The 23,427-nt window shown below is 64.6% G+C and overlaps 1 protein-coding gene across 1 annotated transcript; it reads left to right on the forward strand.

The window, feature by feature from the left end:
- SLC9A1 (solute carrier family 9 member A1) lies at positions 1–22,629 on the forward strand. Its single transcript, XM_026098106.2, has 12 exons — positions 1–550; positions 15,114–15,574; positions 17,052–17,302; positions 17,985–18,202; positions 18,621–18,823; positions 19,115–19,204; positions 19,600–19,670; positions 19,782–19,955; positions 20,046–20,160; positions 20,314–20,415; positions 20,573–20,645; positions 21,239–22,629. The coding sequence occupies exons 1-12, from the start codon at positions 226–228 to the stop codon at positions 21,565–21,567; spliced, it is 2,412 nt and encodes an 803-aa protein (XP_025953891.2). The 5' UTR covers positions 1–225; the 3' UTR covers positions 21,568–22,629.
- The last annotated feature ends 798 nt before the right edge of the window (positions 22,630–23,427 follow it).

Below are 23,427 nucleotides of genomic sequence, written 5' to 3' on the forward strand. Positions count from 1 at the left end.
CCCGCCCCCTCGGCGCGCCGCCCCCGGCCGGCGCGGTGCGGCCCGGCGCGGCCCGGCCCCGGCGCGGCCCGCGGGGGGGGACGTGCCCCAGCGCCGCGGCCGCCCCCTGCGCGCAGCCCGGCGGCGGCGCGGCTCGGCCCGGCCGCGGCGCTCTGCGGCTCCCGCCCATGCGGCCGCCCGGCCCCGGCGCCCGCTGAGCCCCGGCGCCCGCCGAGCCCCGCCGCCATGGGCGCCGCGGCGCTGCGCGCCCTGCCCTGGGCCCTGCTGCTGCTGGGGCCGCTGCTGCCCGGCCAGGGCTTGCAGGCCGACCCGGTGCCGGCCTCGGAGCCGCTGCAGCGCTTCCCGGGCGCCGAGCCGGGGGGCGTCACGGCCGCGCCGCCCGCCGCCGCCCAGGAGATCGAGCCGCTGCACAGGCAGCCCGGCAACCACTCGGGCGAGGGCGCCGCCAAGCCCCGCAAAGCCTTCCCCGTGCTGGGCATCGACTACGCGCACGTCCGCATCCCCTTCGAGATCTCCCTCTGGATCCTGCTGGCCTGCCTCATGAAGCTGGGTACGTTGGCGGCGCCGCAGCCCGGGGCGGGAGCCCCAGCATCTGGGACAGGACCCGCGAGCATCCCGGGCAGGACCCCCGAGCATCCCGGGGCCGCACCCCGGAGCATCCCGGGGCCAGAACCCCAAGGATCTGGGGCAGGACCCCTAACTATCCCAGGACAGAACCCCGAGCATCCTGGGGCCGGACCCCCCAGAATCCCAGAGCAGGACCCCTAACTATCCCAGGACAGAACCCCGAGCATCCCGGGGCTGGACCCCCCAAGCATCCCGGGGCCGGACCCCCAGCATCCCAGAGCAGGACCCCTATCTATCCCAGGGCAGGACTCCCAAGCATCCCGGCACAGGGCACCCCACACCCTGGGGCACAAGCTCTGGGTGCTCAAGGCAGCCCCCCCCCGAGTATCCTGGGATGGGACCCCTGCGTATCCCCAATCCTGACCCCCAAGTAGCCTGGGACAGGACCCCCGAACATCCCAAGACAGGGCTCCCTGCATCCCAGGGCACTTGAGGCAGTGCTGCCAAATATCCCGGGACAGGACCCCCGAGCATCCCGGCGCCAGGGGGGCACCGCTCCCTCCGGCAGCCTCGGCTCCCTGCCTGTCTGCGCTTGCTCCCGGGCACTGGGTGAAGCCGCCCCCCCGCTGCTCCCGGGGCGTCTCAGGCACGCTCGGTCCCCCCCCGGCAGCCGGACAGCGCTGGGAGGAAGCGGCCGCTTTGTTTCTTTGCTTCCTTTCTCGACCACAGACACCTTTTGTAACCTTGGAGAAGTCACTTAAAATTTCCCGGTGCTCCGGCCTCGCTGACTGCCCCGAAACGCCGGTCGGGGGGGGGGGGGGGGCAGCCCATCTCCCCCGTGACGCGGCCGGGGGGTTCGCGCATTGCTGACGGCGGGCGTCCAGCCTCGGGGGGTTGTCGGGGGGCCGGGAGATGTCACCCGCCAGGGTGACCGCCCAGAAAGCACTGGTACCCTGGGGCCGGGGGGGGGGACACGGCGTTGGCAAAGTGTTTTCCGAACTTCTGCAGCTGGATCGATACCAACCGATTTGTCCAAACGCATGACGTGATGCGAGTCGCCGCTGACACCCGCGCGGCCGATCCGGCCTCTGCCGGTGCAGAGGTCAAACTCATCCAGGTCCGGGCGGTGATTTCACTGTTTGTAGGCAGCGATAAAGCCGAAAGAGCGCGGGGCAATGTTTGCCTGCTCCCATTTTGGGGGGGGGATCTGCATTTTCTTGGTTTTGCTCCTCGATTCCCGTCGGAGGTTTGGCAGTGGAGCCTGGCGCTCGCCGGCGGGGACCGGGCTGTGCCGAGATGCCTCCTTCGGGAAACCTCGCGGTGATGCTCCGGCCCGGCCCGGGGGTCCATGGGACCCCCACACCCGGCCGGGAAGGCGGAGTCTATTCGCTGCCTGGCTTCTCCCCCGAAACCCCGGCCCAGCCTGCTGCCGCAGGTAAAACCCCGTTTTCAGAGTGTGCCCGGAGTGTTTTATTTATACATGAAACATTTTGGGCCCGGAGGCTTCCTGCGCCTGGGTGGGGTGGGAGCGGCGGCAGGGCGGGATCCAGGGCTTCATCCCTTCCCCGCTTTGCCCATGGAGCAAGCGGCTTTCCTGGCAGAAAGGACCTCGCCGCAGGGACGCACCGCCGCTGCGCTTCCCCGGGGCTCGCCCGCGCACGCCAAGCGACCTCTGCTCGCAGTTTCGGGCTATTGCAGCGCGTTTTCGGCCGGAGCGAGCGGGAGGATCTGTGCGGAAGCCGGTGGAGAAAGGAGGGGCCAGCGGTCCTGGCCGGCGGCCAGCGGTGCCCTGCTCCGCCGCGCACCAGCCCGGCGCGGCGGGACGGGACGGGCGGCGAACGCCCCAGCGGGCTGCGGGGGCCGCGGCGGAGGGGCCCGAGCTGCTCCCGCCCGCCTCGCCTCCGCCCGGGGCTGCTCGCAAAGTTATTTCTGGTGGCAGGCAGAGCCCGGCCGGTTCTTGCGCGTTAAAACGGTTATGCAAGGCTGCGTGTTTAGGGCTATGTTTCGGGAAGAGCAGCCTGGCGACTCGGGCTTTGGAGACTGCAGGTGCTCTGCAGAGCCGAGCCTGCCAAAACCGTCCCCTCGGTGACCTACGCGCCTCGCGGGGGCTTCGGCGGCAGCGCCGTCGCGGAGCGCCCTTCCCCGTGTCCTCCTTTCCGGGGCTTCCGAAACTGCCTCAGATCGACAGCGACAGCGTCGCGGGCTCGTTCCCGAGCTGCTCGTATCGCCGAGCCCGTCCGCGACCTGCAAAGTGCTCTGTGCTTGCCGGGCCGGCGCGCGGCAGCGGGACCCGCGACCCGAGCGTGCCCGGCGGACGCGGCTCCTCGCTGGTTCCCCTCATCCCCAGGCAGGAGCGGAAGGCTGGTGCTGGCTGTTTTACTTAATATTCCCGCCACATTTGAATGCTGTTTAGGAGAAGAGGGTTAGATACAGCCGTGCCTTCCCCGAGACCCAGCAGCGATGTGCAGAAGAGAAGCCAACAGCAAAGTCCTCTGCAAGGGGCCTTCTCCTCGTGGTTCAGCGCTGCCCCAGCAGCTCGGACCTTTGTAACGCGGCCGAACCAGCCCCCTCCGTGCCCGGCCCCCTTGCCGCCCTGCTCACCTCCGCAGGGCTGTTTCCAGGGGTTTTGTGGGGCGATGCAGGGTTTTTTTGGGGCGACGCAGGGGTTTCCTTGGCGCCTTGCTGAAGGGACTTTGCAGCCCCCGGTCGGGTGGACAACCCTGCTTTCCCGACTCCGAGCTCGGTGGCGGCAGTGGGGACTGACCTTTTGGCTCAAGTGGCTCCGGGAAACGTTCAGGACAATCCGGGTTCAACTGGAAACCTTTTTCCGTTTCGGTGGAAAGGGAAGGAATGAGTCAGGAATGTAAATAGCAGGTTGTGGTTAGCAGTCCGTCGCCGGCCATCTGGACGCGGGCTGGGCCCGGTGCTCGCAGCTTTATCGCCGGCCCCCAGCTCTTACCCACCTGTACGCCCGTGACCTTGGAGCCTTTGGGGACCTTTGGGGACCTGCATCCCCAAAGCCCGCCTCAGGCCTTGCCTTCCAAAAGAAGGAAAGCACGGAAGCAATATTTCCAGCCCGCTTAGGAGCCTGGTTCGATCGAGGCCCATCGCTTGCGGGGCTGTCCGTCTGCACCGGACGGCTCTTCTGCCTCCGAGTCTCCTCGGTCCCGCTTCACGCCTTGCCCGCTCCCCCGGGCCGCTCGAGGGGGTACTGAGGACTTTATTTCCCAGACCTCTGCGGAAGAGGCTGCTGCAGAGGCTCCCTGGGAGGCGACGCTCCGTGGCCGAGCTCCTACCCTGTCCTTGCTCCCCGGCGCGTGCCAGGCGCTCGCTGCTGATGCAGCTCTCCGGTTCTGCCTGGAGCCGGTAGCAATCCCTGAGTCACTGCTCTGCCTTTCCTCGCCGTCGCAGCCCTCGGTCTCTCCATGCGTCTGGGCTGGGGCCGTTGTCTGCGGTGCTCTGCCTCCCTCCGGACCGTCTCCGAGAGCCGCCGGCGTCAATCCGATGCTCACAGAGAAATCACCGTCGCCGCCGGTGCGGTTGTCGGGCTGGTGTAAAGTGAGCAGGTCTTGGCAGCGAAGCGCCGAGCCGGCTGCCCGGCCAGGAAGGGACAGCACACATCTCAACCCCGCGCGCATGGCGTGGGGCGCGCACCGTGTCCCGCTCCCGTGTTAGTGACATTCCCGCGGGTCGGCTGCTCCCGGAGCAGTTGCCCGTGGCTGATTCCAGTGGGCCGTCCCCGTGCCATCCCGGGTGATAGGAGCTGGAAAAGGGAGAGCGAAACGTGACGGGTCCAGGTGGGGTTTTGGGCCCAGCACGTTGGTTCCTGCATTCGAGGGAGCAGAGACAACCTCAAAATGACCCAAAGTAGCATTTTTAGACGTGAATGCTGCTGGCTGGCAGCGAGATTTGGGTGCTAAAACACTTGAGAGCTTTTCCAGTGCCTCCCTGTTTTTTAGCGAGCCACATCCATGCCCTGAAGCCGGGGCTGGGTGCTCCTGGAGGGTCCACCCAGGAGACCTGAGACAGGACTGGTTCGGGCGAGCAGCGCTGAGCCCGGTGACGGCCGTGTCGCGATGGGCGCAGAGGGGCTGGGAGGGGGGGCAGGAGTCCCGGCCCGCGATGCAGAAACCGGCCCTTGAGACCAGACGTGGTGGAAAGGCCGAGATCGCCCCAAGCCCTCGTGTACGTCCCCCCGTTTGCATCCGCCAACCAGTGGCTGTTTTGCCCGGGAGCTGAGGCTTGATGAATAACTGTCGGTAAAGGATTTTGAAATACTGATGCAGCTGGCGCAACAAAAGTAGAAATTGTCATGCTAATGAATTTAAATAAGTCCCTGCTAATGCAGACTTGTTGCGTTCCCGCTTCCTTACTGGGGAGCCGTCCAAGCACATGCCGCAGTTCTTCCTCTCGCTCTGGCTTGCCATCTCCGAAGAGAACAGCTATGGTGGGTTTTTTCTTCCTGGTCTGCCCATTGCAGGTGTCTGAGCAGAAAACAACCAAACTGTTCCCTCTAGGGATCCAAGAAAACCATTAGATTAATTAGGGCTGGAAGAGTGAAAGGTTCCTGCTGCAAAAGACGGGGTGGTGATGGAGTGGGAAAAGACGAGCGTGTCTGAGTGCCACGCTGCTCATCACAGCCCACACCTCCCCGGTGGGCTGCAGTGTCCATTAAGACCGACAGACGCTTGATTTGCAGCTACGACTTCCACCAGCCCGGGGACCTTGCCACCCGCGTCGGTGCCTGTCTCACCGGCGCTGGCCCTGCTTCCCGGGAGCTGGAGCGAGCGTGTCCCACCTCTGAGCCACGGGTTTCCCGCGGTGCCCAAAGGTGCCAGAGTTCCCGCAGAATTCCAGGGAGTGCAGAAGTGGTCCCTGGTCTGCAAGGAGCATGGCTAAACCGAGTGCTTTGGGGTTTGAGGAGAAAGCATGGGAAAAAGGGAATCTGCATGGTGGAGGCGGAAAGGGAGATGGTCGCTCTTTGAGTTGCAAGTATATAAATCTGGTGCTGAGGGAATGGAGCTTCTCTGCTGGAGGACAGAGACAGACACCAAATTGATCTCTATTATATAAACTAGAAGCTCGCTTGGCTTGAAAAAGAGTATTTCATTAATGTGCCCCCTCCCCTCATTGAGGTCCGTTTCCCCCTCCCTCATCCTGGTTTTGGCCAGATGCTGCAGGGATGGTTGGAGGCACCGCGAGCGTCCCGGGCGCCGCGGGAGCCGGTGCTCTCCCGCGAGCGTCGTTCCAGCGCTGCTCCCCGAGCAGCACGTGGGCACCGAGGGAGGAAACCTTAAAAGCGAGCGATAATGAGGATGAATTACTGCAGCTGCCTTGTAAACATTTGATTTCTTTTTTTTATTTTTTTTTCCATTGGTTCCCCAAGGCTTAATTTGTTCGAATAAAAAACAAAATCCATCAGGAACGTTCGGCGAAAGCGTGGCCTTGCTGAGCCGAGCCCGAGCCCGAGCCCGAGCCCAAGCCCAAGCCCTTGCGTCTGGTGCTGCGGCAGAAGCACCTCTTGCCCCGTGTCCTGGTTTTCCGCTGGCTCCTTCTCACCTTTCGGGGCTCAGAGCTGCTGCCGTAGGTGTCTTCTGGCTGCGTGCTAATCGAGGGACGGGGATCTTGCTACGTTTTGTTCTCGTGCTCTTTCCCCAGGCAGAAGGACGTATGTGCTGCCTGGGAACGAAGACGTCAAATTAAAATCTGTAGGGACGGGCGTGCACGCACACGTCGCCGTTTGCCGGGATCAAAGATCCGGTCGCTGCTCCGACGCAGGCGGCGAGCGCTGCGTGGCTCTGGCTCCGTCCATACGGCTTGGCGTTACCGCCCCGGCACGCCGGATCCGTCCCCTGCGCCGCTGGGTTTAGGGGATGGGCCTGCCCAAGGGCTTGCTTGAAGTTGGTGGGATATTTTGAGAGCCTTGGGTGGAAAGCTGAAGAATGCAAAGTATTTTTTTTTGCAATCAGAAGAGAGCGAACGCGTTTCCTTGGGCTGCCCGGGACTGAGTCACAGCGCCGGAGCACGCAGTCTTCTGCGTCTCCAGATGGGCCATGAGAGTCGCCGTGCAAACAGCCTCCGGGGACGGCTCTCCGGCTCGCCGATTCCGCTCCGTGGTGGGTGGTGGTAGGGAAATAATTCCTCTCTCCTCACCAAGCCTGCAAGAGGCACATTTGTCAACGCAGCTTCCCTCTTGCAGATTTGCAGCAGGATTTTTTTCTTTTTCCAGGGCTTGGAATTGTCCTATGTTTAGGAGTCACGACATGCTAAATCTTAATGACAGATTTGGAGAGCAGGCAGTTTTCTCACCCTGGTGCTGGAGGTTTTTAACAGCGCAAACGCCACAGGCTTATGCAGACGTAGGCCTTTAAATAGAAAAGCTGGTGTACCCAGCCGGGCTAGTGCCGCGTTTTCCTTCGGGAGAGCTTTTCCCACTGCAGCGTGCATCTCGGGGGGGGCGTTTGAAAGGCACGGGCTCCCCCCGCGTCTGCCAAGCGCTGCGTGCGAGAGCATCTGCTCCCAGGAGCCGCACGTAGACTGGCGGGGTGTGAGACAGCGTCGTCGCCTGCGTCCCCGCTGGAAAAAGATGCTGGAAGGCTGCTTGAGTGCAGGAAGGCCAAAACGGCGTCTGATGAGCCTGGATCTCCGGCCCCGGCCCTGGCCAAGGCGCCTTGGCTGGCTCGGTCTCCCCGGGAAACTGCGTCACGGCAGCTCCCGCGGAAAGCGAGCTCCGGAAGAGCGGCTGGATGCTGCCGGGCGCCCTCGGCTCGCCGCCGTCGTGTGCTGCGGATGGCGTTGCTTTGTCTCGGGTTGCGAAGCCCGGTAGTAATCAGTGATATTGCAATTGCCTCCTCCCTCCGTCCGGAGTGGAGACCGACAGGTTGTTTCCTGAAAAGCTTTGTTAGTTTTTCCTGCCCGGGCTCACGGTAGGAAACCTGCCCTTCCTGGGAAGGGCGATTGGCATCGCTTCTGCTCGGGGAGTTTATCCGTGGTTGCCCTGGGGTGGCTGCGGTTTAACTCTTGCTGCGGCTTTAAGCCCAGCAGGAGCTGTTAAACGCTACAGCACGTGCGGAGGCAGGAGGCTGGGAAAGCAATTGTGCTCCCATCTTGGGATAATCTGGATACAGACCCTGGACTCGGACATCGTTTTGAGTATCTCCTACTCCAGAGACGTTCAATCTTTGCATTAAACGGTGTAAAGTTCAGCTTTGCACCGTGCTGACAGCGATTCGGACGGTTTTGTCGCAGAACTCCCACAGCTTCAGCCACCGCTGCCTTGATCCCTCCTAGCCCAGCTATTTGTGGCATCCAGCCCCCGTTGCGACAGCTGAAGAAATCTGGGAAAAATACGGCCAGTGAGCAGTTATGTTTAGCTCCTGGCCCTTTTCCCTGGTGCTTGAGCCGTTTTCTCTAGACCTCCTTTTATTAGGCCTTCCCAAAATACACAGCTCCAGCTGCTTTCGCTGTTCTGGTGCGGTGGGAGGATGCAACCCCGGATGAGGATGCTGTGGCTCTATGGAAAACGCAGTTTCCCAGGGAGAAGTGAGCCGTGCCGGTGAGGGCCTGCGACGGAGCGGTCCGGGGCAGCGGGGAAGCATCGGGCTGCGTCTCGCAGCAGCAGTCGGAGCGGCGTTTCGCCCCTTCGCCCCGGTACGCCCATCGCCCGCGGGCCCGATGCCAGCAGCCGGCGAAGGTTGTGCAGGCACGCCTTAGAGAAACCGTGCACGCAGCAGGCCTGCGGGCTTGGAACAGGTTTGCTGATCCCAGCCGGCGGTTTGGGAGCGGCCCTGTAACGTGCCCGTGGGAGTCCCCGGGGAGCCGGGCGGCTGGGGCACCCTGCGGTCTCCGGAGGCTTTTACTGCCGAGCCCGGCACGTAGCTGGGCAAAGTCAAGGCTGCTTTTCTCTTTGGTTTTGCAGCGCTCCCCTTCCCCGGGTGGTTTTTCCCAGGCCTCGCCTGTGCTGCAGGCGGTTTCCCCGAGATGCCGGCATTAATCCCGAGTCGCCCCGCCATCGTTGCTTGCTCCACTGCCTCTCGTGTCGGCTCCGCGCTTTTCTGCCTGTTTGAAGCTCCCCAGCTATTGGGAGGCAGCCCAGGGCGCGGGGCCTTCTCCTCCTCTCGTTGGCGATTAGATCTTCCTTAATATCTGCTCCTCTCTGAGTGTGTCCTTGGCTCTTCCTTGAATTTGAAGGAGAAGCCTTATCTGCACGGGGGACTGGAAATTGGGAGCTGCTGGGTTTGGCCCCGGCCCTCGTGCCCTTCGCTTGGGGCCTCGGGCGAGTCCGTTTAATGCCTCTTGTCTCGTTTCCTTTTTGCAGCCGCGAGGAAATTAATACCGGCTCTGCAAACGAGTCCCAATTGATCCGTTAATTTCTTGAGAGTGCTTTGGAGATGAAACGAGGGCACGCGCCTTTCGCTGCATCACTTCTCCCCGCTCCGGAGAAAACCCGAAGCGTTTCTGCTCGGCGCTGCCGGCCGTCGCCGGCCGTCGCGGTGCTCCGTGGCCGCGTCCTCGGGCCCCTCGCCCGCTGCGCGAGCCCGTTGCAGCCCCCCTGCAGCTGGTTGCAGTCTCCTCCGCGCTGCCCGGCCCTCCCGCGGCCGGTGGATCCTGGAAGGGTGCTGGGGGCTGTCCGTCCCCCCGCCCGTGCTGCTACCTCCGGGCATCTTCTGGAAACCAAAAGGAGGTGCGGAGCGCGGCCGAGCCCGTCGCCCAGGGCACGCAGCAGAGCAGGCGAGCTGCCCGCCGAGCAAAAGCCCCCGTGCTGAGCCGGCGGCACTCCGCATGGGTCTGAATTGGGCCCCAAGAAAGATTTCTCCCGGGGCGGTCGGAAGGCTCCCGGTTTACATAAAGCTTGTTTATAGCTGTCTATGGTGGCTTTCGCGGCGGGGGTCCGCCCATCCTGGCGGGCTGCCGTCCAGGGCGGCCGCGGATGGCTCGGAGCCCTGCCGCGTGCCCGGGATCCTCCCCGCGGGGCAGAGCCGCAGCACAGCCCTCGAGGGCCGGAGGGAGCCCGCTTTGCCCCTTGCAGCTCGCGGCTTGGCTGCAGGACGCAGCGATGCCCCCGGGGCTGCTCGGCCTTGCGGGACCCTCCTGCGTCTCCGGTCTCGTGCTGGCCGGGGGACGAGCTCGCGGGTGCATCTCCAAGCCTCGGCGGCTGCGAGGGGGCTGTTTGGCCCCGTGCATCCCTCGGGAGGGGACAGGACGGGGGGAACATGCAAGCGGGAGGTTGCCAGTCCCGTGAGCCCTGCTGCAAAGCCCCGCTGGTGCTTCCTGGAGAGGCTGAGGAGCTGATGGCCCTTGGCCAGGGATGGGGGCTCTTCCCCACCGCAGGGGCTGCGATGCCGTAGGGAGACAACGATGCAGGCTGGCACCTTGCAGCCGTGCCGGCAGCACCAACAGCTTTCGCTACCGTTTGGGTGCGTTTTACACAGCCCCAGCGAAGGCGGTTTGCAGGTCCCCGCGCCGCCGTCGCAGGCCGGCACCCGATAGCGTCTGCTCTCCGCTCTGCAGCTCCCGGGGCTTGGCTCACTCGCGGGCTGGCCCGACGCTATCGACGCCACTCTTATCAGCGCGGGGTGACGGGCTCCAGGCGGGCCGCTGCCCCATGCGCTCTCGCCTCGCCGCGGGCGTCGGGGTTGGGTACGCGGGGCTGAGCGAGCCGGCGGCTGTGCCAGGCGGCTATTGATCTGCTATCGCGGGAACCCTCCCTCCGCTCGCCGGCTTGTTTGCTCTGCACGAGAGAGGAAAAACAAGGGACAATCGAGGTGGGACCCGGCTGTTTGAGCAAGGGCCGTCGGCAAGGGGGACGGCAACGTCAGACCTAAAGAAAATAAAGGCCCTGCCTTCGGCAACTAGCAACGGGTCTTAATGGCTGGCGACTGCCGCCGGAGCAACGCGGCTCCCGGGGCGTTGGGTACAACCCTGGGCAGATCCAAGCGCTGGGAGTCCGCCGTGACAGCAGCCAGGCTATGCTGGATGCCTCACCCTGCTTAAAGCAGGCAAAAATAGGGTTATTTGCAGATATATGCACTTTTGAGCCAAAAACCAGTGCATTTCCATCCTGTGCATTGAGGCTGTTGGAGGCATCTCTGCGAGGTTGCCCCCAGCCAGCACAAATTGGTGCCGTTGGCACGGCCGGAGCTGCTCGAGCCCCTCGGGGGATGCAGAGCTGCATCCAAACGCCGGCTGCTCCTTTCCGAGGCAGAAGGTGTTTTAGCAAAGCAAAGCGGCTGTGCCCGGCGTCCCCCGTAGCAGCGGGCTGAGGATTGCGGGCAGCTGGTAGCGGTGGAGCTTGCGAGACGCCAGGGATGTAATTTAAGCATCACGGTTTTACCAGCTCCCCTTACAGGGCGCCGTGAGCCGCGGTTTTGCGCTATTTTTAGGCGGAAATCATCAGCTATTTAATTCCCTTGCAGCAAGTTCCATTTTCGTCCCTCTCCCCCGAGGCTTCCCCGTTACGCCCGCTCCCTGCACCGGTGCGGGTGCAGACGTCTCCCCGGGCGGCCGCCCCGCGGGCCGGGCAAGGCCTGGCAGCGAGGAGGACCGCGGTACCGCGCCAGCGCCGGAGGCCTGGTTCGGAAAGCAGTTGGCCGGTAAAGCCAGAGCTAACGAGACGCCAGCGCGGCGGGAGAGCTGGCAGTGGCGGCTTCTCCTCCTGCTTCTCCATCCGCGCCGTGCTTCCACCCTGCCCGGGGTTAGTCGCCCGTCCTCAACCCTCTGCTGCCTCTTGCTCCTAAATAAGAGCAGTGCCAGCGCCAGGCTGGGGTGAGCTGGGGGCCCGGGCCGTGCACCCCGATGCAGGACTGGGTGCTCGGTTGCTCCGGTGTGGGACTGGGAGGTGACTGTACAGGTGACCAGTTTGGTGACTGTGTCCGTGGCTCGTCCAGCAAAGCGTCCCCTTGTCTGGGCTCCGCGCGGTCCCCGGGTGCTGCAGGAGCGCGGGAAGGTGCCTGCGCCCTGCCGCATCCTCCCTGCATCTGCCTGCGCCCTGCCGCATCCTCCCTGCATCCGCCTGCGCCCTGCTGCATCCTCCCTGCATCCAGCGCCCTGCCGCATCCTCCCTGCATCCAGCGCCGCCGGGATGCTGCCAGCCCGGCGCCCCGAAGGGTTAAAGCGGCCTTTGGAGGGGCTCTGGCGTTGGAGACACGTGGGTCTCCTCCGGCCCGGCGCTCCGCAGTGTCCTTCAGAAGGGCGGCCCTTCTGAGCATGCCTGCTCCCCCCGCTGCCTCCTCCCCGGCCCGGCGGCTCGCGGGGGCTCCCGGCCCGCGGCACGGCACGGCACGGCACGGCACGGCACGGCACAGCACCCAGGGCTGCAGCGAGCGCGGGGACGTGCTGCATCGCCTTTGCCGCCGCCTCGTCCGGGCTAAGCCATCGCTCACCTCCCCTCGGAGGAAATCTTGCGGGGGGCCGAAGGGCCGTCTGATCCCCTGGTTAAGAAGTGTGTAATTTCCCTCCGGGGGCTGCCCCATGCCTGCAGCAGCTCTGATAAACCCCCAAAGCCTTGGCGGGGGGGTGTTTTTGCAACCGCTCTGATTTCTCCTGCCTCCTCGTAGCTGACGGACGTTTTCCTGGAAGCAGCAGAGCTTTTCCGCAGGGCTCCGTGCGTGGGAGCCCGGGAGGCCGGGGTGAAGCCGCGGGGGCATGGCATTTAACCGCCCGCGTGCCAAGCCCCCGCGGTCCCCACCCTTGGCGGAGGCGGCCGGGACACGTTGCCTCCAGAGGGGCTGGGAATGGCTCCGATTCGGTTCCCAGCGGCCCCGTTTCCCCGTCCCACGCGGTTCCTCGCGGCACCGCCGCTCCCCAGCCCGGCCTCCGTCTCCGCATTCCCGCGGAGGTTTATCGGGTTCAGACTCGACCGCCGGCCGAGCCAAGTATGTGCAGCGGCTTTCCTTCTCCCTTTCATCTTGCTGCTTTTTTTCCTTGTGGAAGGAGGGAACGGTGACCCCAGGGTCGCAGCCAAATTCCCCTGCTCCTTCCCCGGGCTGCCCCGGGGGAGCTGGGGCCCCGGGCTGGGATTGCTGGTTGAACTGGGCGGCGGAATTGGCTTTGAATCCTGCTGAGCTCCTGCAGCAGGGAGCACCGAGTCCTTGCAACTGATGTGAAAATAAAGCCTGTTTTTTTTTTTTCCTTTTTTTTCGCTCCCAAGCAGCAGTGTTTTTTAGGGGCCTGAGTCATCCTGTGCTCTCGAGCGGCGTCACGAGGGCAGCGGCAGGAGGAAATCGGTGCCGCGACGCTGCGAGCGCTGCCGCCCTGCCGCAGCCCACCGCGGACGTGGGGGTGACATGGTGGCCGTCCGCACCGCTGCCCCGTTTGCAAGGAAAGCCCGGGCGCTGCAGGGGCTCCGCGGCTCTGCCCGTGGCGGGAGCCCAGCCGGGACCCTGGCTGGGGCCGGGAAGCGCCCGAGGCTTCACCTCCTGCCTCTCCCCATAAATACTCGAGCGTTTTATAGAAATGCAATTAAAATGTTCTTTCTGCGGTGCGCCGGGGGAGGTCTCTGCGTGCGGGGAGCGGTGCCGGCGCTGTGACTAAGCCTGACCTTGGAGCCTGTGCTGCGTGCAGCCGTCTGCCATGGTGCCCGGGTGATGGGGGGAGAGGGTCCTCGGGGCGCAGGAGAGTGGGTGCCCCGTGGGACGGGGTGCCGGGGGCTCTGCTGCGGGATGGGGCTGGGCTGCGGCTCAGGGCAGTGAGCGCGGGAAGCATCGCTGCACGCGGGTGCTCATGGGGGTCCTGGGACCCTCTGGGACCCCCCCCCCCAGGGCACGGGTGCTGGGGCTGGCGTGGGCTCCCAGCACCTCCCCTGCCTCCCTTTCCCCGTATCCCTTCCGGCTCCGATCAGATCCGGCGGGTTTTGAGCCATTAGAGCTTCTGGCAGCTGGATGGAGCTCGTGCAACGCCAGCCTGCCCCGTCCGACGGGGCTGCTTTAACCCGGTTGCCGATAGGGAAGGAGCAGACGTCACGGAGGCTGGAGTCTCTCCCAAGCCATTGGGCTGGGAGTCAATATTTGCACGGCCTTGCAGCCGGCAGCATCCAGGTCCGTGCGGAGAGGAGCCTGGCTGCCCGCGGATGGACCCGTAGCGGCCGAAACGGGAGCCCCGCGCCGGCCCTTGCTTGCGGCAGCCCCGTGCCAGCGCTTGCGATCGGCGTCCCACTCCCAGCAATGTCCGAGGCCGAAGGCTGCTCGCAGGGCCGGGTCCTTGTTCGGATGTGCTGGTTCAGCTTCCCTGGCCTGTAAAACACCAGCCGTTTTCATGCACCTGGGGAAAAGAGATCTCCGCCTAGCTGCAAAACACTCACCGACCCCAGTGCTTGTTGCCTCAGCTGTGTTTAGTGGAGGAAAATTCCCGACGATGGCCCAGATTAGGGGAGTTTGGATAAAAATGGCCCCGGGCAAATCTGTTGACACGGGAATTGAGACCAACGCTGTTTGGCAGCTGCAGCCTGCTTCCTTTTACAGCACAGTTCCCGCCTTGCAGCAGCTTTCATTGCCTAAAATTGCCTTAATTTGAAGGGCTGCAATTTCCACTCGTCCTTCAGGTGCTTGGGCCGCGCTCGGCTCTGCCGATGTGCGGATGGGAGATGCACCGCCGGTGCGTGTCCGCGGGGGGAGCGGTGCTGGGCTGTCGCGGCGGGATCGCAGCATCGGCTTGGTGCTGATGAGCTCCCAGCGCGCTAAAAATGCCGCGCGGCGAGAGCAGGGCCGCAAACGGCGGAGATTCAGTGGTGTCGGAGGCCTAACTAACACGCGGCCCAGGTGAGGGTATTTTTAGACCCCTGCCAAAAGGCTCTGAAACGCTGAGTTCCCATCAGTGCGCGAACGCTCCCGTGCAGTGGGATCCCAGGGACGGAGCGAGGGATGCTTAATTGTCACCGTTTGCGTTTTATTCATCATTGAACAGATTTAGCAAAGCTGAAAACGGCCGCTTTTCCCTTTACGGCCCTGTTTGTGCGAGACCCTCGCCGCGCAGGCAGAGGCAGGACGAGGAGGGGGAGCTCGCCGGGGGGCCGAGCGGCGCCGGGCCGGCAGCACGCGGGTACCCGAGCCTCCTGCCTCGTTAGGGAGCTTTTTTATCTGTTGCGCAACGAAGTGCAGATGGCACAGCCGCACGTCCGGAAGGAGCGGAGGAACACGGCGCCAGGATGCCAAGACAAGGTTCCTCATTTTAAACCCGTTCCCTTGCCAGGGAACAAATGTGCCGTACTCGAAAATAATAATTACAAAGCCTGGGATATTATCCAGGGAAGTTCAGACCTGAAATGTGCTGTGGGTATCGGTGCCGTCGGCGGGGCGCTGGTTGGGGTAGCACAGCCCGATGCAGCAGGCAGATGCCTGCGATGCTGGGGCTCAGGGATGTTTGGGGGCACAAATCGTCCCCGTGGGGCCCGGCTGGCTTGGAGACCGGCGTCTGGCATCATGCTTCGATGCGACACGTGAAGCGTGGCCCCTTTTGCCGTGCAGCCCTGAGGAATAGCCCCGCTCCGCGAGGACGTGAGCATCCCCCGGTCGCTTAGCCAGCATGTCTCCCTCTTTCCTCCTCCTCTCTAGGTTTCCATGTGATTCCCTCAGTGTCCAGCATCGTTCCCGAGAGCTGCCTGCTCATCGTCGTGGGCCTTCTGGTCGGGGGGCTCATCAAAGGGGTGGGGGAAGAGCCCCCCATCCTCAGGTCGGAAATCTTCTTCCTCTTCCTCCTGCCGCCCATCATCTTGGATGCCGGCTATTTCCTCCCCTTGCGCCAGTTCACGGAGAACCTGGGCACCATCCTCATCTTCGCCGTGGTGGGGACGCTCTGGAACGCCTTCTTCCTGGGCGGCCTCATGTACGCCGTGTGCCAGATCGGCGGCACCGGCCTCAACCACATCGGCCTGCTGGCCAACCTGCTCTTCGGCAGCATCATCTCGGCCGTGGACCCCGTGGCCGTGCTGGCCGTCTTCGAGGAGATCCACATCAACGAGCTGCTGCACATCCTGGTCTTCGGGGAGTCCCTGCTGAACGACGCCGTCACGGTCGTAAGTGGAGCGCGCGGGGCAGAGCCGGCGGGATGGGCGCGGGGGATCCGCCGGGAGCACGCGGGTCGCTTGGGAGCAGGATCTCGGGGTAGCGGCACCAGGATTGGCAGCTGTCAATCATGCTGGCAGACCCGTAGCCTGCGCCGCTGCCAGCTGAGCTGCGGCGGCCGTGCTTGCCTCTAACCTTTCGCAGGTGCCAAGCTAAATACAGCAGCTTCGAACGCCGCAGAGGTGGTTTAAGGTGAAGCGTCTTGCTCGGCGGTGTGGGGAGACCAGGAGCACGTGCCCAGGCAGCTCCTGCCTCGGAGCGCGGAGGGGCTGGCGCTGGCCACCGCGGGCTGCCCCGCGGCCGGGCGTGCGGAGCCCTGCCCTCCCTCCTGGTGCAGGGAGCAATACCTTTGCAGGGACCATTGGGAGCTTTCGGGGACATCTGTGTCCAGGTGCCAGCTCGGCCAGCAGCGTGGCTTCTTCCTCTCTGCAGTGCTGACCTCTAAATTTTCTCCTAACCCGCTGCTTTTTCCTGGCTCTTCTCCCATATCCCATCTGTCTGCTCCAGCGCCGGCTGCGCAGCGTGCTGCAAAGGGTGACAAGGAACGCGCTGTCCCAGCACAGGGCTTTTCCCCGGCGGTTTTCTCCTCTCTTGGCCGGGGGCTCTCTGCAGGGTCTGCGTCCCCTCTCCCATCCCTGGGGAATACTTTCGCCTTCTGCTGTCACGTCTGTCCCTGCCCCTCTCCCGGGGACTGGCTGGCTGGCGAGAGCTGGCACCTTGCCCTCTTGCTGCTCACAAGTGTTGCCGTCCTTGCAGGAGGCTCTGAAACCGATTCCCCGCTCCTGACACTGCTGCAACGGCTTCTGCTTTAAAACCTGTCCAATAAACATGTCGGAGGTGGGAGATGCAGCCCGGGACAGGCTCCTCTTAGGAGTTTGCCCTTTTAGCTACAGAACAGCTCAAGGGTTTGGGCTGTTCTCTGCTGAGCTGTGCAGAGCAGGGCAGATGTTGGGTTTCTCTGCATGTGGCTGTCAGGTGTCCTCAGCCTGGACCTGTCCTGACTTGCTCGCTGGAAAGCAGGAACAGTCCCTTGCTGGGTCTGACCCTGACCAAAGCCCCTCCTGGGACAGCGGTCGGGGCTGTTGGACAGCAGAGCGGTCCCGGCAGCGTTTCCAGCCGCGCCATGTCCCTGCGAGCCGCGGAGGATGGGAGCTGGGTTCCTCAGCAAGCTCTAGGTTTCCATGTCTCCCACAGCAATGCACCGCTGGCTTTTTTTGCGTGAGGTTTGATCCAACACGGCGCAGGGCATCACTACCAGAGGCAGCACGCAGCAAGGCTCACCTGGCACGTGCGTGTGCCTTGCTGGGCACCCGCGCAGGTCCCTTTGCTGCTGCTCTCCCGGGGACGGGCCTTGAGCGGGTCTCGTTAGGTAAGGGTGTCGCTGGCCAGTGGGGCAGGTTGAAATCCTCTCTCCGTTCTCCCTCGCAGGTCCTCTACCACCTCTTTGAGGAGTTTGCCAACTTCGAACAAGTGACCATTATCGATATCATCCTCGGCTTCCTCAGCTTCTTCGTGGTGTCGCTGGGCGGCGTCTTCGTGGGCGTCATTTATGGGGTGATCGCTGCCTTCACGTCCCGCTTCACCTCCCACATCCGAGTCATCGAGCCCCTCTTCGTATTCCTCTACAGCTACATGGCCTATCTCTCCGCTGAGCTCTTCCACCTCTCCGGCATCATGGCGTGAGTGGGGCTTGGGTGGGATGAGGTGCTCGGCGGGTGCCGAGGACGCAGGGAGGCAGAGTGGCCCCGTGTCTTCCCTGCGATCCTCTGAGCCACTCGCCGTTTTGCCTTCTTGCCCCGAGAGCTCAGCCACCTCCACCCCAGTGGCCTCCAGGGTGGTGGCTCTTGCCCTGGCCCCAGGCTGGTCTGACAACACAAGGGCAGCTCCTCTGCAGGCCACGGCCCTCGTGTCCCCAGGGCAGGCTGTGACAGGGGGGTTACTCCAGTATAACTGCGTCGTTGCAGCCGCCCCAGCGTGGTCAGCACGTGCCCAGAGGGCTGGGGTGAGTTTGGGATATGCAGGAAGGCGGATGAGAGAAACAGCTCAACATGTTGAGTTGTCCTGCAGATCCTGGAGCACTGGCAGCCTGTTTCCCATTGTATTGGTCCCAGGTAGCAGGCAGGGCATGCTGAGCTCTCAAAAATGCCATGGTTGTCCACTACCTGGCTCCAACGCTCACTTCCACCCTGCCACGGGGAAGGAGAAGCCTTTTGTTGCCTTCCCTGGATGCCCTGACTAATTGCAGATGTCTCGCAAGCTCTGCTCTGTCCTGGGGTTTGGTACTAGAGCACAAAATGCTGCTCCAGGGCCCAGTGTTGCGGTGGTCCCCATGGCTGCTGAGTGCCCCAACCTTGCCTCTAGGCTCATCGCCTCCGGCGTGGTCATGCGGCCCTACGTGGAAGCCAACATCTCCCACAAGTCCCACACCACCATCAAATATTTCCTCAAGATGTGGAGCAGCGTGAGCGAGACCCTCATCTTCATCTTCCTGGGTGTCTCCACTGTGGCTGGCCACCACTACTGGAACTGGACTTTTGTCATCAGCACGCTGCTCTTCTGCCTCATCGCGAGGGTTTTAGGTGAGGTGCCGGCACTGTAACAAGGCCTTTGGGGCTAGTCCAGGTCCTGGGCTCCTCTCAGGCCACAAGGCCCAAGTCTGCCTTGCTGGGAGCCTGTCCTAGCTGGCTACTGGGGTTGACTGGGTGGACACTGCTCCTCCCTGGGCCTCGGACCTTGCTGGTCCTTGGCCTTGTTGGGAGAAGAGGGTGAAACCAAGTTTGTGCTTGGCCAGAGCTTCAGAGCAGCCAAATGTGGCCTCTGTTGCGGGACTGAAGCTGGTGACGGGTGATGGGGTGCCCATGCAGGGCAGCACCCACCGGTGCCCGTGGCCCCGAGGCTATGGCAGTGCCCCGGGGGGCAGGCTGGGCTCTCGGGGTCTCTTTGGGGCTGGGGTCATCCAGCATCCGCTCACCCGAGGCCGCTGCCCCGCTCCCCCAGGTGTCCTGGGCCTCACCTGGTTCATCAACAAGTTCCGAATCGTGAAGCTGACGCCCAAGGACCAGTTCATCATCGCCTACGGGGGCCTGCGGGGAGCCATTGCCTTCTCCCTCTGTTACCTCCTGGACTATGAGCACTTCAACATGAGGGACATGTTCCTCACCGCCATCATCACTGTCATCTTCTTCACCGTCTTCGTGCAGGTTGGTGGCACGCCGCTTCCCAGAGGGCACCGCAGTGCAGTTATGGATGGGAAGGGGGTGTCCAGTGGGTAGCACGTGCGTGTGGAGAGCAAGGAGCGTGTCCCCCACCTCCATCCTTGACCCTGTCACTGTCCCCCCTCTAGTTTGCAAAGCTCTTTAGGCTCGCTGGCAGGTGGCACCAGCAAAGCTGAGCCTGGTGGTTCGGCCGTGCTGAACCCAGTGGCTGCTCCTGCCCGTGCGCTTTAAGATCTGCCACGGGGAGAGGTCTAACCCCCGCCGGCCGCTCCCTAGGGCATGACCATCCGGCCCTTGGTGGACCTGCTTGCGGTGAAGAAGAAGCAAGAGACAAAGCGCTCCATCAACGAAGAGATCCACACACAGGTAACCCGCTGTGCCCGGCGGGCCCTTCGCACGCGCTTCGCTTCGCCGCCTTAGCCCTCTTCTCTCTGCTTCTGCCCACCTCCGCCGCTGTAACGGGCAGGTTTACAGAGCGGGAGCTGCCCCTAAGTCGGTGCCAAGGTAAGGGGGGACGGAGCCAGGGCTCTTCCCCGTCTGTGTCGTCTGGTGCCTGCTCCGACCCAGAGCTCCCGTGTGCCTGGTAGTGCAGCAGCCCGGCTGCGTAGGACCGTGCTGCCCTCCCGAGGCCCGTCCTGGACCCGCACCCCCGCTTTCGCCCCCCTCGAGTGCCGGCACCCCGCGCGGCGGCGGGGCGCGGGGCGGGTTGGGGGCGGCCGGCAGCCCTGCGAGCCGCCTCCGCCCTGGGCCTTCTCTTCCAGTTCTTGGATCACCTTCTGACCGGGATCGAGGACATCTGCGGCCACTACGGGCACCACCACTGGAAAGACAAGTGAGCGCGGGGGGCTGGGGCTGACCCTGCGCTCGGGGAACGGTCTGCTGGTGGCCTGGCTAATCCCGCTCACCTGTCGCCTCCTCCCCTCTGCCCCGTGTCCTCGGGAAGGCTGAATCGCTTCAACAAGAAGTACGTGAAGAAGTGCCTGATTGCGGGGGAGCGGTCCAAGGAGCCCCAGCTCATCGCTTTCTATCACAAGATGGAGATGAAGCAGGCGATCGAGCTGGTGGAGAGCGGGGGCTTAGGCAAGATCCCCTCGGCCGTCTCCACCGTCTCCATGCAGTGAGTGTCCCGGCCCGCGTCCCCGAGCGGCTCCCCGACCCCTGCCCGGGGCCGTCGCGCGGCGGCTCTGACCCTGCTCTGTCCGTGCAGGAACATCCAGCCCAAGACCCTGCCGCTGGAGCGTGCCCTTCCAGCCCTCTCCAAGGACAAGGAGGAGGAGATCCGGAAGATCCTCCGCAACAACCTGCAGAAAACCAGGCAGAGGGTAAAGCGTCCCAGGGCCCCCGCGTGCCCCCTCCCCTTCCCCGGCGTTTGAACCCTGCCGTGTCCCTCCGCGGCGTCAGCTCCTCTCCTGGCTGACACGGGGGCCTTGCTGCGTGTTTTTTAACCCGTCTCCTTCTCTTGGGGCCCTTCCCAGCTGCGGTCCTACAACCGGCACACGCTGGTGGCCGACCCCTACGAGGAAGCCTGGAACCAGATGCTGCTGCGGAGGCAGAAGGCCCGGCAGTTGGAGCAGAAGGTGCCGAGGGGCTGCCGGCGCGGGGCTGCGGGGGCCACGGGGGGCGGTCGGGGCTGGGAAGGACATCGGCGTCCCGCACGGGGAGGGGACCTGGGGTTCGGACGGTGGCAGGGGACCCCCCGTCCCTCATGCCGCCCTCCCTCTGCTCCGGTTGCAGATGAACAACTACCTGACGGTGCCGGCTCACAAGCTCGACTCGCCCACGATGTCCCGGGCTCGCATAGGCTCAGGTACGGTGGGACCGAGCGCTGCCACCGCCGTTGTCGGCTCCTTCGTGCCGTGGCCCCCCGGTTTCCTTGTTCCATGTCTGCTCCGCTCCTCTGCCCTCCTCCATCCCCACTTGTCCCGGGGGGAGCAGGGGATGCGGATCGGGAGCGCCCAGTGCCGAGACCTGCCCGGCCTCCGGGGCTCTCCCGCAGCGACGCACTTTGCCGGCCGTGGTTCCTCCCGGCCTTTCCGTCCTCCCCTCCGCTTCGGGGGCCCTGGGCTTACCCTGCTCGCCGGGGACCGGGACGTGGCATCGTGCTGCCGCCAGCGCTTGTCGAGACGGGGTTTAATCGGCAGAGGGCAGCTTTGCCCCTCGCAGCCGGCACCGCCCCGGCTTTCCCTGCGCTTTCCGCATCGGAAAGAGAAGTTGTTACACAGCAGGCTTGGAAATTTGGGAGAGAGCCCGGGAGTCCTGGCTGCAAACATCTGCAGTGCGTTAGCTGGGTGGCCCCGTGCCCCCCCCTTCCCTGCCAGAGCCCCCCGGTTATCCTGACCCGGTTTGTCCGGTGCCAGCGCCCCGCGACACGGGCTCTGCCTGACCCCTCTGCCTCCGCAGACCCGCTGGCCTACGAGCCCAAGCCGGACTCGGAGAACCTGCCCATCATCACCATCGACCCGGCCTCCCCGCAGTCGCCCGAGTCCGTGGAGCTGGCGAACGAGGAGCTCAAGGGCTCCAGCCACCTCTCGTCCTCGCCCGAGGAGGATGAGGAGGGGCTGGTGATGCGGGTGAAGGAGCCGTCGTCCCCAGGCACCGACGACGTCTTCACCCCGGGGACCAGCGACAGCCCCAGCAACCAGCGGATGCTGCGATGCCTGAGCGACCCGGGGCCGCGGCCGGAGCCGGAGGAGGAGGAGGGGGAGCCCTTCATCCCCAAGGGGCAGTAGCGGCCGGCGCGCGGCGCCTCGCTCGCCTGCCTATGGATTCTCTCTTTCTTCATTCGTTCTTCTGTCTTTCCCCCTCTTTTTGGTTCCTCCGTCACTACGCCCCGGGTTTGGGAAGGGGAGACCATCCTGCCCGGACAGGGACTGCCAGGACAGCTCTGCCCGCGAGCCGCGAGCCGGCCCCGGAGCGGGCAGGGAGCCCGGGGACGCCCCGGGAGAGCCAGCGGCCTCGGCGGCTGCCCGGCAGCACCGCTTCGCCTCGCGTTCCCGCCGCCTCCTCCCGGAGCAGGGCGCGCGGAGCCGGGAGCCGGCTCTGCTCTGGCATCCGGCACGGACCGCTTCCGCCCGGCATCCTGCCGGGGACCCCGGGCTGGCGCCTCGGCCGGTCCCCCGGCCCGCGACCATCTCCCCCGGCCCGCGACCGTCTCCTCCAGCACTGCATTTCACGCCGGGTCTTGTCCAATAAGTATCCTATAGCCATGCAAGGGGGCCGCAGGTGCCCCCGCGCTTCGAGCGGTCCCTCCGGACCGCTGTCCCTCCCGGAGCGCCCGGCCCGCGGGGACCCTGCTGGGGGGGCTCGGCCCCCCCGGGGGTGCCGAAAGCCCTGGGTGCTCCTCAACCAAAGACCGCCGCCGAGTTCGACGGGCGCGGGGCCGTGGCGTGCACACGATTGTATTTCAGTTTTTTACGCCGTGTGTTTTTTTTCTTCCCCATCACCTAAAGAAGCTCGGGAAGGGTCCCCTGGGGGGGGGCGGCGGGGGCTGCCGCGGTGGAAGGAGCCCCGCGGCTCGGCCGGGGGGCAGCGCTGGGCGTTGAGGTGCCTTGCAGCCCCCCCGGCGCACGCGTTGGGGGGGTCCTGGCTTCTGCATGGCCCCCGCGCCGTGCCTTGCCCCGGGGCGCGCGCCTGCCCCGCTGTCCGTGTGCGTCCGCTCTGTCGCCAGGAGGAAAAAAAAGAAAGAAAAAAAAGCAATGAAAATCCTCTCTTGTATAAAAAAGGAAAAAAACACATGTAAAGAGAATCTTGGTTTTTTCATGAATATTCTAATAAATTAATGTTAATTTTTAGCGGGTTTTTCTCTGCCTGGTCGGGTGTCCTGCCCCTGCAGCTTGGGGGCCGCGGGGGGCACAGGCGCCGAAGGTGCTGTGACTTTTTTCCCGGGATTTCCCTGGGGCTGCAGGGAAGAGGGCAGCGACCTGCACCGCGGCCCCGGCTCCGGCCCCCCGGGAAACCCTGCAAGCGGAGAAGCCTTTTCTCCTTCTCATCCCCCCACCAAACCCCCCGGGGACCCGGGTGCCCCAGGGCTGCCGGGGCTCCCTGGTTTTGGCCGATGGCAACTCGAACGCATTTCGTCGCTGCAAATTACAGCCCTGCTCCAAGCAGGCAGTGACTCACGCGCCGAAAATCCAGCGAGCGCGTCATGGCTGGCGTTGCTCATGCGCTTAAAATACCTGCGGCCCGGGGTCGCCGGTGCCCGTGGGCCAGGATTTGCCCCCCCGCGCCGGACCAGGCTGGCAGCCACCGCTCGCCCGCTGGGGTTCCCGCGGCCGGGGTCCCTCCGAGGCGGATGGGGCCGCGCCGGGGGGGCGATGCCATGGGGCAGCCCCCTGCCAGCCGGCCCGAGGAGGCTCCGGAGGGTGAATGGTGGTGGTGGGTCTGCACTCGTGGTGCTGCCGGGTTGGTGGGTGCCAGCGTGGCCCCCCATGTGGGGTGTGGGCCATCTCGGCCAGCAGGTCAACCCCGGGCATACAGGCTGTGGGATGCGGGATGCGGGATGCGGGATGCAGGGCTCGGTGCTGCCCGAGCATCGCGCCCCTCACACGTGCCTCTCCCCGGCACGTGCGGCCGCCCTCTTGGTTTTGGCC

The sequence above is a fragment of the Dromaius novaehollandiae genome, chromosome 23, assembly GCF_036370855.1.
Source record: "Dromaius novaehollandiae isolate bDroNov1 chromosome 23, bDroNov1.hap1, whole genome shotgun sequence".
NCBI lineage: Eukaryota > Metazoa > Chordata > Aves > Casuariiformes > Dromaiidae > Dromaius > Dromaius novaehollandiae.